The sequence below is a fragment of the Tauraco erythrolophus genome, chromosome 7 (assembly GCF_009769465.1).
Source record: "Tauraco erythrolophus isolate bTauEry1 chromosome 7, bTauEry1.pri, whole genome shotgun sequence".
NCBI classification, from domain to species: Eukaryota; Metazoa; Chordata; class Aves; order Musophagiformes; family Musophagidae; genus Tauraco; species Tauraco erythrolophus.
Window position 1 is genome coordinate 27,755,380 of NC_141471.1, and position 13,607 is coordinate 27,768,986.

The 13,607-nt window shown below is 36.4% G+C and overlaps 1 protein-coding gene across 4 annotated transcripts in view; it reads left to right on the forward strand.

Moving 5' to 3' along the window:
* CASD1 (CAS1 domain sialic acid O acetyltransferase 1) overlaps positions 1-11,082 on the forward strand; it is a 30,576-nt gene extending 19,494 nt beyond the window's left edge. For 3 of the 4 annotated variants that reach the window (XM_086614714.1, XM_086614716.1, XM_086614717.1), the window contains 9 exons: positions 399-488; positions 1,075-1,194; positions 3,338-3,494; positions 3,999-4,078; positions 4,924-5,025; positions 6,416-6,556; positions 7,067-7,144; positions 8,115-8,207; positions 9,255-11,082. In XM_086614714.1, the coding sequence (XP_086470840.1) occupies positions 399-488; positions 1,075-1,194; positions 3,338-3,494; positions 3,999-4,078; positions 4,924-5,025; positions 6,416-6,556; positions 7,067-7,144; positions 8,115-8,207; positions 9,255-9,521 (1,128 nt within the window). In that variant the 3' untranslated portion in view covers positions 9,522-11,082. The remainder of the gene's footprint in view (positions 1-398; positions 489-1,074; positions 1,195-3,337; positions 3,495-3,998; positions 4,079-4,923; positions 5,026-6,415; positions 6,557-7,066; positions 7,145-8,114; positions 8,208-9,254) is intronic. The other variant, XM_086614715.1, reaches the window with a different exon arrangement.
* Positions 11,083-13,607: the final 2,525 nt, after the last annotated feature.

Genomic DNA, 13,607 nt, shown 5'->3' on the forward strand with positions numbered 1-13,607 from the left:
CCTACTTATAACATAATTTCTCGTTTGAGTGTAAATAACTAATGGCTGAATATTGAAAGTTAAATTTTAAAAGACAGTATCACTCATCTGCAGAAAATGCACTTGCAAGCAATATAATGTTTGCATGGAATTAGAGGCAAAAGCTTTTTGAAAGCATATGGGTTTGAGTGCTTTTAGCCATTGCCATTCAGTCAGATTTGAAGTGATCGTAGCTCAGATACAAGACAGCATAGAGCACGTTAAAATCTGGTAGACCTGTGTCCGCTAGACAGAAGTCTTTTACAGTTGGTACCTGTTTAACCATAAAGTGGTTTATTGTTTTGAACTTTTTCTCCTCATTTTGTAGATGTTCGTTGTACTTTTTGGAATAGCAACCCTCTTGTTTTGTTTTGCATTAGACTAAAGTGTTAAATAGAGAACAGACTGATGAATGGAAGGGCTGGATGCAACTTGTTATTTTGATTTATCATATCTCTGGGGCAAGCACTGTAAGTAATTCAAATTTAATATTGTTTTTTAAATGGGAATGCGATTTAGGTGTGTTGCTTCAATAGAAAGATAGTGCAAATGTATATTAAAGTTGAATAGAATTAATAACTCGTGCTATCATTCCTTTAGTTTTAAAAATGGTATTAGCAGCAGTAGTTTTTCACTCTATTTAAGTGTAGATTTCAGTGATAAGACATTTTATGTGTTACTTAGCCAATGAAAAAATATACTTGTTTCCTCCATGTAGAATATTATGTTAGTTTCTTTTTAATTGCTAGTAGCACTTAATTTTTATGTTCAGAACTTGAAACTGCTGAATGTAAGCTTTCAAAGATCCTTTCTTAACTCTCTCTTAACTGATTACAGAATATGGGAAATGCAGAGTAATAAATACAAGAAACTAATTTTAACATCAGAGAGGCAACAAAGCAGCTTAGTAAGAATGAGGGAAATTCATCCTAATTTTTCTTTTCTTAGTTAAACCTGATTTACTGTAATGCAGAAAAAGCATAAGAGGAGTGGGAAGGGAAAAATCAAAAGCATTTGCGTGGCCATTTATGAAAGGTACTTTATTTTTGTCAACAGTTTTTGCCTGTGTACATGCACATTCGAGTTCTGGTTGCTGCATATCTGTTCCAAACAGGTTATGGACACTTCTCATATTTTTGGACAAAAGGAGACTTTGGCGTAAATAGAGTGTGTCAGGTAAGAATATTTACTTACTTTTTCTATAAAGAAATTTTTGCAGATAACAAAATACCCATAATATATCTGTTCTCCCTAAATAATGTGATACGAGATTACTTAACCAGGGTTTGCACATCAAAAATGGCTATTGTTTCTATGTAATCTGACATGTTTAATTGGTAGTATTTATCTAATACAAACGTACAGCATATAAATGATACTGACAATGTAAAAACTGTGAATATATAGGGTTTAAAATATCAAACCAAATATTTTTCAATACATAGCAATGGAATTTTCATTACAGTAGCAATTTACAATATACAGCAATATATAAGTAATGATCCAGACAAACTGGCCGGCAGTGAAAAGGGGTATAATTGACTACAAATTTATTTGCTAAATAAATTCTGTAGTCACTAGTGAGTAAGAGGTTTACGTGGATAGCTGTGGTGTTCTGAATCAGCCTCTGGAACAGCCTTTCTCCATTTACTGCTGAGAATAGATAGGTGGTGTGAATGTTCTCATCTGCTCTCCCCTGTTGGGAAAAAAAAAAAAAAAAAAGATGCTTTTCATCATTTTTCATTTAACCACACTTCATTTTGCTTCTTTTACCTTTTTCTTACCTCATCAGTTAATATTTTCCCATGGGTTTGGCTTTTTTTTAGTATTAGTATGTTTCTATTAGAGTTTTCTTTATACAAGTAGATAAATGTTTGGGGAATGCAAGAGACTGTTGTGTACAGAATTTCTTTTTTTGTTCTCTTCTGTGAATAAAGGTAATTATTCAGGAAGTTATACAGCACATTGATTTGCTCGCTCTCAGCATGGCAAGTCTTTATGTAGATGGAACAAATGTCGTCTCGTCTCTGATTTAAATTGAAGTAATTTTCACTTGTGTAAATTGTGAAAGCTTCCAATTTTTTTATGCGTTTTGGATTTTTTTTCTCACTTGCTGGGTTAGTTGGGGTCATTAATAGTGTCCCAAAGTACTTGTGGTATCTTTCTTTGCTTCAGATGAGTGATCTTTTGGATCCATTAAAGAAACTCTTCATGTTGCTATTGTATTAAATATCCAACTGTTTTGCATTGGAGTAGATTACTAATACAAGAACAAGAGGTATCACTATAGTATTTGTTACTTCTTTCAAGACATAGCAAAGTACCATCAAATATTGTACATTACTTTTTCTTTCATTCTCAACTGAGAATTTGTTGGATTGTTGTGGTTTTTTTTTTGTTGGGACAGTTAGTCCTATGTAACAGTATGTTTAACCCTTTGATATACAGTATGTGGTCAGAAATACCACACTCCTCTACTGTTTTTGTTTAGAAACAGATGAAAATTTCCCAAATGTATCAGATGTATCTGCTTCCTTCTGCAGAACAAATAGGCAGGGTTGGGTTGGCTTTTCTTTCGTTTAAAACCTGGTGTTTTTCTTGGTCCAAAAGTCTTTTCAGTTGTGGATTTGAGTTTTCAGATCAAAATGCAAAATAGCGAAAAAAAATACTTCCCAGTCAGCTGAATTGATTCTACGGGTTATTTTCTTCTCCAAAGGCAGTGTATTGGAGCCTACATTTGTTAACAAAGAAAAGGAATTTTCGCAGCAGAGCAGTACTGGGGAACATACTTATTTTTATGGTTTCCCTCCCAGGTTTTGCAGTGTGTGCTGTGGCAGTTTAAAAAAATAAAAATAAATCTTTAACTGCTGTTTTAAGTATTATATTGTCATGTAACTCAGGTCACCGTGCCTGTTGACAGCCTAACTGGAGCACTGGTAAGGACGTTACCCTGGCTGTAATGGAGCTAGCCCGGGTGCTGTGGGAGTGAAAGCAGAGAGGCATTAACAGCATCCAGCAACTGGTGTTCTCGGTCCCCAGCCTGGAGTCAGTTCTGTTTTACTCTGCTTTTGTTGCTGTCTCTGCCCAAGTAGGACATTTAGGACAGGTGCAGTACTACATCATCAGCCTGCAGGCCTATATGGCATTTTCAATGTTCCCTGAGATACTTGTCCGTGTTTCAGCTGAAATAAAATCAGCATGTGAGATGTAAAATACATGGATATTTTCCTACAGTTCTAAAGAAACTTGACCCCCATCTCTCGTAGCTTTGCCTCACGGTTTATATATCCTCTGTCTTCTCTCCTCTGACTGCCTCCAGGTTTTATTTCGTCTCAATTTCTTGGTTGTGGTACTGTGCATAGTGATGGACCGACCTTACCAGTTCTACTACTTTGTGCCATTAGTCACTGTCTGGTTTATGATCATTTATGCCACCTTAGCTATATGGCCTCAGATAGTCCAGAAGAAAGCAAATGGTAAGATTATATTATTTTTTTCCCTATAAAACATTTGCATGTTAGCACAATAATAACTGTAGAGAAAATGGTATTGTTAGTAGATCTCAGTCTCTCGGTAACATAGTCAAAATATGTTAAACAGCTGTTCACAGAAATACAATTTGTCAGAGATTATTTATATGTCAGTTGAAAAAACATAAATAAAATACTGTTTCTGTTTGAACACCTAAATTCTGCTGCTTTCTATATTTATGTTGTCCCTGTTTTAGACATGAGGCTTAATTTAGGATTAATAGGTTGTTAATTGCTGTGAATGTTTATTTTTATTGCTTAAAGAAAAATTTAATGTGTCAGTGTAGATGGTGATAAAATGTTACTGGTAGTATTTGAACATTCATTTCTGAATGTATCTCTTACTGAGCATAGCTCCCCTAGTTGATTGGCCATTGTTATCTAATGTGTCCTGGGTTATGCTATGGAAAAATTGTTGTTTGTATACTGATTAATTTATTTCTTCCTCAGGGAACTGCTTATGGCACTTTGGTTTACTGCTGAAACTGATTCTGTTACTGACATGTATATATTTTCTATCATATTCTCAGGTTTGTAAATTTTGACTATTTTTGTCCTTAATGACCTAAGATGCTTACCTATCTCTGCTTTTAATGTGCTCATAACTTGTCTGTTTGCTCCTGTATTACAAATACAGTAGAAAAAGATGGAACCATTCAGTTTCTTTTCATACTTTAATTGGTGTGGATGCTGGAAAAAGCAATTTGATATCTTGATCATTTGTTTATAATGCTTGAAGTATTATCAATATACTGCTACAAATGTCATAAATACAAAGGTCTATGCTTTGGTTTTCAGAATTTTTTTTTTTATATTCTTAAAGTTACTGGATTTTGCTAGCATGTGGTGATACAGATACCTGTGTCTCTTAGAGACCTGGTGTTGGCTTTGGTACCTGATCAGATAAAGACCGGTTCTCATGCTAAATTAGCGATTTACTGCATGCTGTAAGTACAGCTGACAGAAACAAGGGCAGAGTTTGTCACTCTAGGAGTTTACAGGGGATTTATGTGGTTTTAATCCCTCAGTGGTTTTAAGCCCATTGAACTGTAGTCTTCTGTAGAGTATGCATTTGTTATCCCAACAAAGAAAGTGGGTCTCTCCCTTTAAGCTGGCAGTACAGAATGGAAGGTGTGCCAATGCCTTTATGGGAAACAAAACTGGAACCCTCTTTCATCTGAAGAAGTATTTTTGGATTTTTTTTTCTTTGTGTGTGTGTAGGGGGGAGCACCTTCTAAGGAAGCGTGGTACTTTGGTCATGCTACATAGCTAGTGAGATAGGGATGCGATAATATTAAAAGACAGCGTATTGAGTTCAATTTAGTAAATATAGTTGACATAATGTTAATGCTTTTGCCATGTCTGTTTCTCACAGGGTGCATTTGAGAAGATATTTTCTTTTTGGCCACTGTCCAAGTGTTTTGAACTGAACGGGAATGTCTATGAATGGTGGTTTAGGTGGAAGTTGGATCGCTATGTATGTAACATTTGCATAAATTTATACTAGTCTATTAAGTGTATTTTTTAATTTGCTCCTGTATTATAAATAAAGTAGAATTTATAATTCTACTGTAATTTGGGGCATGGGAGAGGGAGAGTTGTTTTCCCTTCCTCCAGAGAAAGCAGAAGTTTGTCCCAGTGGGTTGTTTATTAGAAGACTAAGTTGCATCCACCTTACTTCTGCAAATGTCTATCAAAGCATGGCTTGAAAATGGGTGTTGACTTATTTGCTGCTGGGTCCTGCTTAGTGTGCTTTTTAAAAAAAAAAAAAAGTAATAAATTGACCTAGATTTGTCTTTGCTCAAAAATATTACTGCAAAAACTTAACACCTGTAACACTTTAGTCTATTGAAATACAAGCCAAATTATTGTGGTGGCTTTCTTAATAATATTTTTTTAAGTTTTATCAATTAAGGATATTTTTCTTTTAAGGTAATCTTTAAAACACTTTTAAGAACAGGCTCTTGATGCCCAAACCAGACTGTACTCACACATATTTTTAAATGGTTTTCCAGTGGGAAAGTGCTCTCTTTCCAGTTACTGACCCTGCAAAGTGGGGGGATAGAACAGGGAGACAAGGGTCTTTTTTTTGCCTTCTTGGTAAGGTCAGTGGAGTGTCCAAGATGGGAGCATTTATCTGCTAACCTTATCCTTAACAGGATCACTTGCGCACTTCTCCCTCTGGCAGTCTTCAGTAACTGGAATTTACGGAGCACGCGTTTGTCACGTCCCGGGCTGCTCCCATCAGCAGTGCACACTGCGTTGTGATGTTTCAGACTTGGAGCTTTTGTTGCTTTTGAACAGTGTGTATTCTGTGATGCTACTAAAGAGGAAGTCCCAAAAGAAGTACAGAAGACGAGCACCTCATGGGCCTGAAACAGCATCATGTTGCTAGCTAATGAGAACTTGGCATAAGATCATAAAGCACTCTGCTGAAGAATTGTGTCTGTGAGAGAGGAAGGCACTTGTAGTGCTTCTTGGATGTTTTCACCTGCCAGCTTGGGTGAAGGCCAGAGACTCATAGTTTTTCCTCAGAGAAAGGCCTTTTCAGTGCTAGCATAGATGGCAGAGGGGATAGTAGGTACTTGAAAGCTTCTTGAAATTTCATTGTTGTGTCCTTAATGCTCCATGAAGTGTTAGTAAGAGTATTTTATTTGTAGTTTTTGAGTTGAGTTAAAAATGCAGTTTATGAGAACCTAGTGTAGAAATCCTATTTTTGTTTGCTTCAGTAAATCTGGGAAGGGACCTTTTGACACCTAGGCTTTAATACTACAAGTGGTTTATCCTGTAGCATTTCTGTTAAGATTTTGTACCTGAAGTACTTGTAAAAGCCATTACATATTCATTGCGTTGTTTGTCTTCTACAGGTGGTTTTTCATGGGATGCTGTTTGCTTTTATTTATCTGGCACTGCAGAAACGTCAGATGATTTCAGAAGGAAAGGGAGATCCTCTTTTCTCCAGCAGAGTTTCGAATGTTTTATTATTTATTTCAACAGTATCCTTTTTGGTACGTACCTAGTACGACTAATATATTCAGGTCTGTAAATCTGTAAACAGTCAGTTTTCTGAAGTTCTTGTTTAGAAAATACGTTGCTTTAAAAAGTCAAATCTTAAACTGGAGATATATCAGCTGTGGTTTTGTGCACAGCCCTACCTATCTACTCTCTGAAATATTTTTCCTTTCAGTCAACTGTAGATGAAAACCATCACTCTTTCAGGTCATTGCAAAGATTACAAGAAAACTGGGTAATAAAAAAAGATAGTAGATAATGCAGCTCTTACCTCCGCTCTTGATTCCGTGTCTATTTGTGATGAAAAAAAATGTCAACAGTCTGGCTATGTCTTAGGGTATAAATAAGTATGGTATTCATCAGCAAGAATTTGAGAGAAACAGAAAACTAAGCGCAATGTAGGTTTTTTAATTACCATCCCACATGTTAGTGAATAGCTTACATCTTGTTTCATTTTTAAATGTTGCATTATAATTGCTACACAGACTGATTTTTGTATCTTTTAGACCTACTCTATTTGGGCTAGTAGCTGTAAAAACAAGACAGAGTGCAATGAACTACATCCTTCTGTTTCTGTGTTGCAGGTAATTATCCTTTTTCTTACTGGGATAGAATCCTATCTGTTCTTGTTTCAGCTTTTTTAAAAATTGTTTTTAAATATATTTTTGCCTTAGTGTGGAATGTTAGATGATGATCTTCATTCTCATGTCTGAAAGTGAAAAAGAATTGAACTACAGTGCTTGCTGATTTTCATTGTCTTTAAGCACTGAAATCACATACTGTAATTAGGCTTCTGATTAACCTTGATGTCCCTACTGTACATTTCATATGGATATTTCATATCCAAACCCAACTTTTGACTAGTTGCATGGCAGAGGAAAAAGAAGAGAGCTGAAGGGGAGCATGAGTGATCGGGAGGTATTAGTGGAGGAAGCAACTTATGGGGTCCTGTAGCCACTTTGAGACACAGTAGAGGAGGGCCACAGAGGCATGCATGTGGTTTTCTTAAATTTAGATTTGCCTGTTACTGTGTCTTCTGCCATGCTGTATCTCAGGTGTCTGATTCTATTTGTCCTGTTTCCTTTTGTTGTTTTTTAACAGCTTGTCGTGCTCTCTGGAGGGGCAGCATGTGTGGCTTAATTTTTCTGATATTAATTTGTTCATCTTGACACCTTCTCTTTAAAAATTGAGGTTTAACTTAGATTTATGGCCACCTTCATTTTAGACTGGCATGATATAGCATGTTTTGTGACTACCTTGTAAGTGTTTAGTAATGTCTATTGATGTCAAGGTTGTGATTCTACTGAAGCTGTAAACATGACCTGCTATGCTATAAGAATGCATGCAAGAGATTTGCAATTTCAAGACCTACCTTATTAAGTATAAACTGCATGGATTTTTTTTGTTAATGTATTTATTAGGTTTGAAAGAAAATTTAACTTCTATTTTTATGATGCATTTTAATTTAGGCAGTGAAAATGAATAAAATGGTTTTCGTCTGTGTGATCTGCTTGTCACCCACAGTCACTTTTTTTTCTTTTTTTTTTTTTAAAGATTTTAGCTTTCATCCTCATCAGGAACATTCCTGGATATGTCCGATCTGTGTATAGCTCATTCTTTGCCTGGTTTGGCAAAATCTCTCTAGAGGTATGTAGGATGGTCAGAAGTACAAATGGTTTTATTATCTGAACTGTAGTATAGCACATAAATAGTGAAAACATTTATTGGTTCATTTAATACCATGCTGTTGTGTTTGACCTCTTTTAGCATTGTAGCTTCCATCTGCACTTAAAAATCATAGCTGAAAATTCAGTCTTACAGTAGCAAGCTTATTTCTTACACTGTTTTTGGTGGGCAGTTTAGCGTTGTGGTAGTGGGGATTGAATGCGGGAGTGAGCTGCGGTGCGTATGCAGTCGGAAGATAAAAATTTAAGCCAGCTGAAGAATCAGCATGGATTATACGGCCTAGGATAAGTACACTTGTAAACGTGTTTGCCCTAGAAAGCTTTCCCACAGTAATAAACAAATGTTACTTTACAAACAAAACCCTTCTCAGTGCAAATGTTGTCTTGTTCCATTGACTGTATGTTTTGAAACAGTAGGAATTGTCTTGCTTTCCATTTCATTTGCCGTTTAGTAATATTAAATGTTTCATTTTATTGTATAACAAAAATAGATTTTTAGAAGGGAAAGGAACTTATAGGAGAAACTTACTGTAATGCAGTGTATATGTAGTACATGATTTTGAACTTTTTTTTAAAGGATCACATTTCACCGTTCTGATTCCCGGTGAACTTTACGGTGCTGATCAACTCCAGGGACCTTTGCATTCATCAGCAGCTGAAGCATTATCTTTTCTTTGCAGGCGTGTTTAGTTCAGTCCCTCACCAGAGAGACAGTAGCTGAGCGGAGGCGCATTCCTCGTCTGTTCTGACACTAAACGATGCGCCCCGATGCCGTCTGGTGAAGGGCTGAGCAAACCCCTTGTCCTGTGCACTGTAACAGACTAGTACTTTTGTCGTACAGCAAAGGCATGTGGAAAGCAGTTCCTCAGAGTATCTTATTTAATCATAAATGTCTGACTTAAGCAGAAGTACAGTGTGTCAGCTGATGCAATAGTAGTAATTGTATGTTTTTATGTATGTAAAAATATTTGTATAAAAGTATTGTTAAGCACACTCTCTTTTCTTTTAGCTCTTCATTTGCCAATACCATATTTGGCTGGCAGCAGACACAAAGGGCATCCTGGTGCTCATTCCTGGATATCCCATGTTTAATGTTCTTGTCAGCACTTTTATATTTGTGTGTGTGGCACATGAAATTTCTCAGATCACTAATGATCTAGCGCAGATCGTGGTTCCTAAAGACAACTCAACTCTGCTAAAAAGGTTGATATGCATAGCTGGATTTTTTTCTGGACTACTCCTCTTCTCAGCAATGCAAGATCAGTCAAGGCATTAACCAGAAAAGATTCCTGGAAACTTTATTCAGGCTTACTTTGTGTCTGCCTGAACAAAACTTCTCAGCTGGAGGTACAGGAAGACATTAAAACAAAGCGTGTGGGAAATGTATATAGTGCAAATGTACATATTTTGCGTGGAAATGGCCGCCTCAAGAGAATCTGAGACAGAAGAATGCACTGTACAGAATTGCATGTGAAAACGAGTCTTTTCTACTGGATATATGTTTCTGTTTACAGATCTGTTTAAACGTGACACAAAGTGAAGTTAAATGGTTTAGCAATATCATGTGCATATCATGGAATTAACTTTCCCTTGGCTCAGCCGAGGAGTGGATGTCACTAGAGTACCGCCTGTACGTAACACACGCTGTAGTTGTTCTCATCAAGGAACGAAAAAGAGCAAAGTGGTGATCCTGTGATAATGGTCACCTTCAGCTGATGTGAAACATGAAGTTACTGGTAAACCAGGGCATTTTTCTGAACAAAATGGTAACTTTTTTGTTTAGAAGTGAGTATTTTGGGTGGAGATAGTATATGTTACATGAAACCCTTTATATGTGGAAATAAAAGGTCATCACCAATTCAGTGATTTAAGATTATATACAAGTTTACATAATGTTTTATGGGGTTTTTTTTAGAAACGTAAGATGTTTTCAGCAAATACAGTGAATTCTGAGGTGAATTTTTTTTATAAAGAAAATTAGGTTTTTTTTCCCCAAAATTGTTTGCTTTTTCATAAGTTTTCCACTAATTTATTTAACTATGTGCAGTTCTCTGTACGATCCCAGTGAACAAACATATGAGTAACTTTCAGAGTCTCAGCTCAAGGTGGGGAATTTTGGAAGACCTCCAACCTTCTCCAGTCAGATGAAATCCCATCGCATCCACTTCATCAGTCTTAAGGCAATGGGTGAATGGGAGAACAGTGATCTTCGAACCTCTCTCTGAGTTTGTAGGTGACCTTGAACTAGGTCTCATTCGGGAACTGGTGCCATATTTAACGCTGTAATAATATTTTCATTTAAAAGGATGTGAGTCAAGGATGCAAGTCTGTCTGTTGATATCAGAAGGAAGAGGGATTGAGTGGTCATCTTGTTGCAGAATTACAAATGAAATGAGATTGAAGCTGTTTGGAGGAACCTTTTTTCCGAGCCTTTTTAGCAGCGCCCATCTTTCTCATTAACTCTTCCCTTTAGCATAAAGTAAAATTGAAAGCAATTCAATTTAGTGTGGCAGTGACAAGCTGCAATTTACTTTCCACTTACTAGCGAAGTTATGGTCATTTCTTTACTGTTTGTGGTTTGGGTTCAAGTGATAGTTTGTCCTCTAGCTGCTTTTTCATTTTATTCTTCTACTGATTACTTGTTAGCACTCAAAACCACAAGCACAATACTGTTTTCCAAGCAATTATGTATGAGTATAAACAATAGGAATCCTAATTTCTACCGTATATACTGTCACGTACATGTTTTTGATCTTATCCCAGTTAAAAAGTTCATTTCAAACTTGCAGGTAGCAATGAGTGCAAAAAAAATTGTAAAAAGAATGGGTTTTTTTGTTTTGTTTTGAGTTTTTTTTGGGTGGAGGATAGTTTCTTTTAAAGAATGACCAGTCATTCATCATAAAAAAAGAAAAAATAAATCATTCACTTCCCCCAAATTCAGCAGTTTTGAAGCTGTTTTGAAGCTATTGGAAAGATACTCTGCTATGTGTCCTTTGTGTGCGTTACTTCCAATATTTGGAAGGTTATCCTCCCTGATTAGTACATGTGAATGGCTGAAAGAAATGGTATAGGTGAAGAGTGTAGTGGGGAAGAGGATGCATAACCTTCATCTATGCCAGTATTAGGAGCAATGGGGAACTGTGAGTTTGAGGGATGCTTTTTCTTTTGTTCTTCACAACTTAAGTATTGTAGATATAACTTTATTTATCTGTTGTACAGACTTGGTTAAAAGATTTATTTTTAATGTTTGAAATAATGCACTTGTTTACTGTATGTGGGATAAATATATTTTCAGGTTATGTAAAAATATGATGTAATTTAAACATTAAATAAATGTGCTGTGGATGCTTATTTTTGTAATGGGAGCAGCATCAATTAAGTAAAATTTTTTTATTGCTTGATTCTAGCTGGGCTACAGTTCACTATTAGGCCTACCTTCAATTACAAAGCAGTAGTGTAGTTTCTCCAAAGTGATATTCTGGCTACTGTTAGTTCAAATTAAGGGCAGATACTCATTTGTATTACAAAATATTTCAGATGCAATGCAAGAAGATTCTTCTGCAGTAAATCGCCCTGTCCCAAGTCGGATCAAATCGCAACTCCAGTGGCCAAAACCACCCCTGGACCTCGAGGGGCTTCAGAGAACTCTGCAGCAAAGGTGTCAAATACTTTTTCCCCCTCAGTTACAAGGTAGAAACTCTGCGGGCAGAGCTCTGCATAAAAGCAGAGGAACTGACTTGGCTTTCCTTCTGTCTGGCAACATCAAGAAAACCATCCTTAAGATTTGTTTGGGTTAAGGAATTTAGCTGTTAATTTAGCTACTTAAGTCCCACACTACATGGAAGGGGGAAGGAGTCCTTAAGCAGACGATTTGGAGTGGTAGTTGCTATCCCCAAAGCTCCGTATAATCAGGGAGATTATATCTAAGGTGGGCACCTGAACTAGGCGGTGCGAATACTCTGTCCCCTCCGGTTACGCCACCTGTTTGGGCATCTCCTCCAGTTAAACAGAAACCCTGCACCATCAGCTCCACTTCAGTTTTTAGACACTTGCCATCCAGTATCACAGTCCATAATGTTAACAACTAACACAAAGCTGTTCAGCCATCATTATGTAAAATAACCAGGCAACAACATCACTGCTTAATGTTCTCCTATTTATTTGATTTTACATTTCATATATTTACAAAGACATCTGTACTGCTTTCTATTTAATTTGGTTGCAACTGTCACTTAATCAATACAATATCAGTTCATACTGTCATTGTACATCATTAAAAGAGGCTGTGGATTTACTGTTTTAACTATCAGCACTTTTAACTGTTACTAATTCTTTAACCATTAGGTGTCTTTAGCCAGCTTTATAAATCTATGCTTCCATAGGAATTATTTTAATACGTAAAAATAAATAATTTGTTATTAAACTTACCTCGAATGAAGCTTGCAATCATAAATTAGTTCAGTTGTGCTTAATACTCAAGTCACCTTCATCATTAGATTCTTTTCAGAATAGGGGGAGCGCCCACTGGTACAAACTGAATAGTTACGCATGTACATAACAGTTTTAAGAAATTTCCTTCAATATATCGGCACTGTTGCGTATTAGTACAAACAAGATGGGAGCAGCTCAAGTGGTAGTTAATTGATTGTCATGCCATCCTCAAGTTATCAGAAACTGTTATGATCCAAAACCAATACTATTTACAAAGTTTAGTCTTACGTTGCATTAAAAATCATTATTTAAAATCCACTCCATTCATTTCTGTTTCAAGCACTGAAAGCTCGTAGTAGAAACTAAATTCTGATTGTACTTGATTTTTTCACAGCTTGGATTAGACGTAAAATTTTACTTTAGTGTAAAAGTTAGTGTGCAGTTTTCTAATTCACTATTCACCGATACCCATCCAAGCTACTGGAAAAAAAGGAGGGGTCTTGTAGGAGGCTGATTGACTGATTAAATATCTTCCTTGGTACCTTTTGGATGAGGTAGGTGTGATGCATGGCTCTAGGAATGACTCGCTATTCCAACTGTTTCAGAAACTGACTTAGTGTTTCAAATTACGTGACTGTAGCTTGAGCTCCTTCTCATCGTACAATAATCCCTGGCACTATTCCTATGGCTCCATGCATTTGTTAACGTATTCTGCTTAGCACTTGAGGCAGCCTTGCAAACTTTTGACAGTTAAGGCTTGACAATGTACAAGTATGTACAACGTACTAAGCACAGACTGTAAACTTCGCTGCAATAGTTGTCATACTTGTTGCATAAAATGTGTCTAAAAAAGCAGCTCAGGACTTGTTTTACTCTCTGCCGAGGTGCTGCATTCAGGTCCAAGCCTATAAACATATCATTGTTTGCTCAA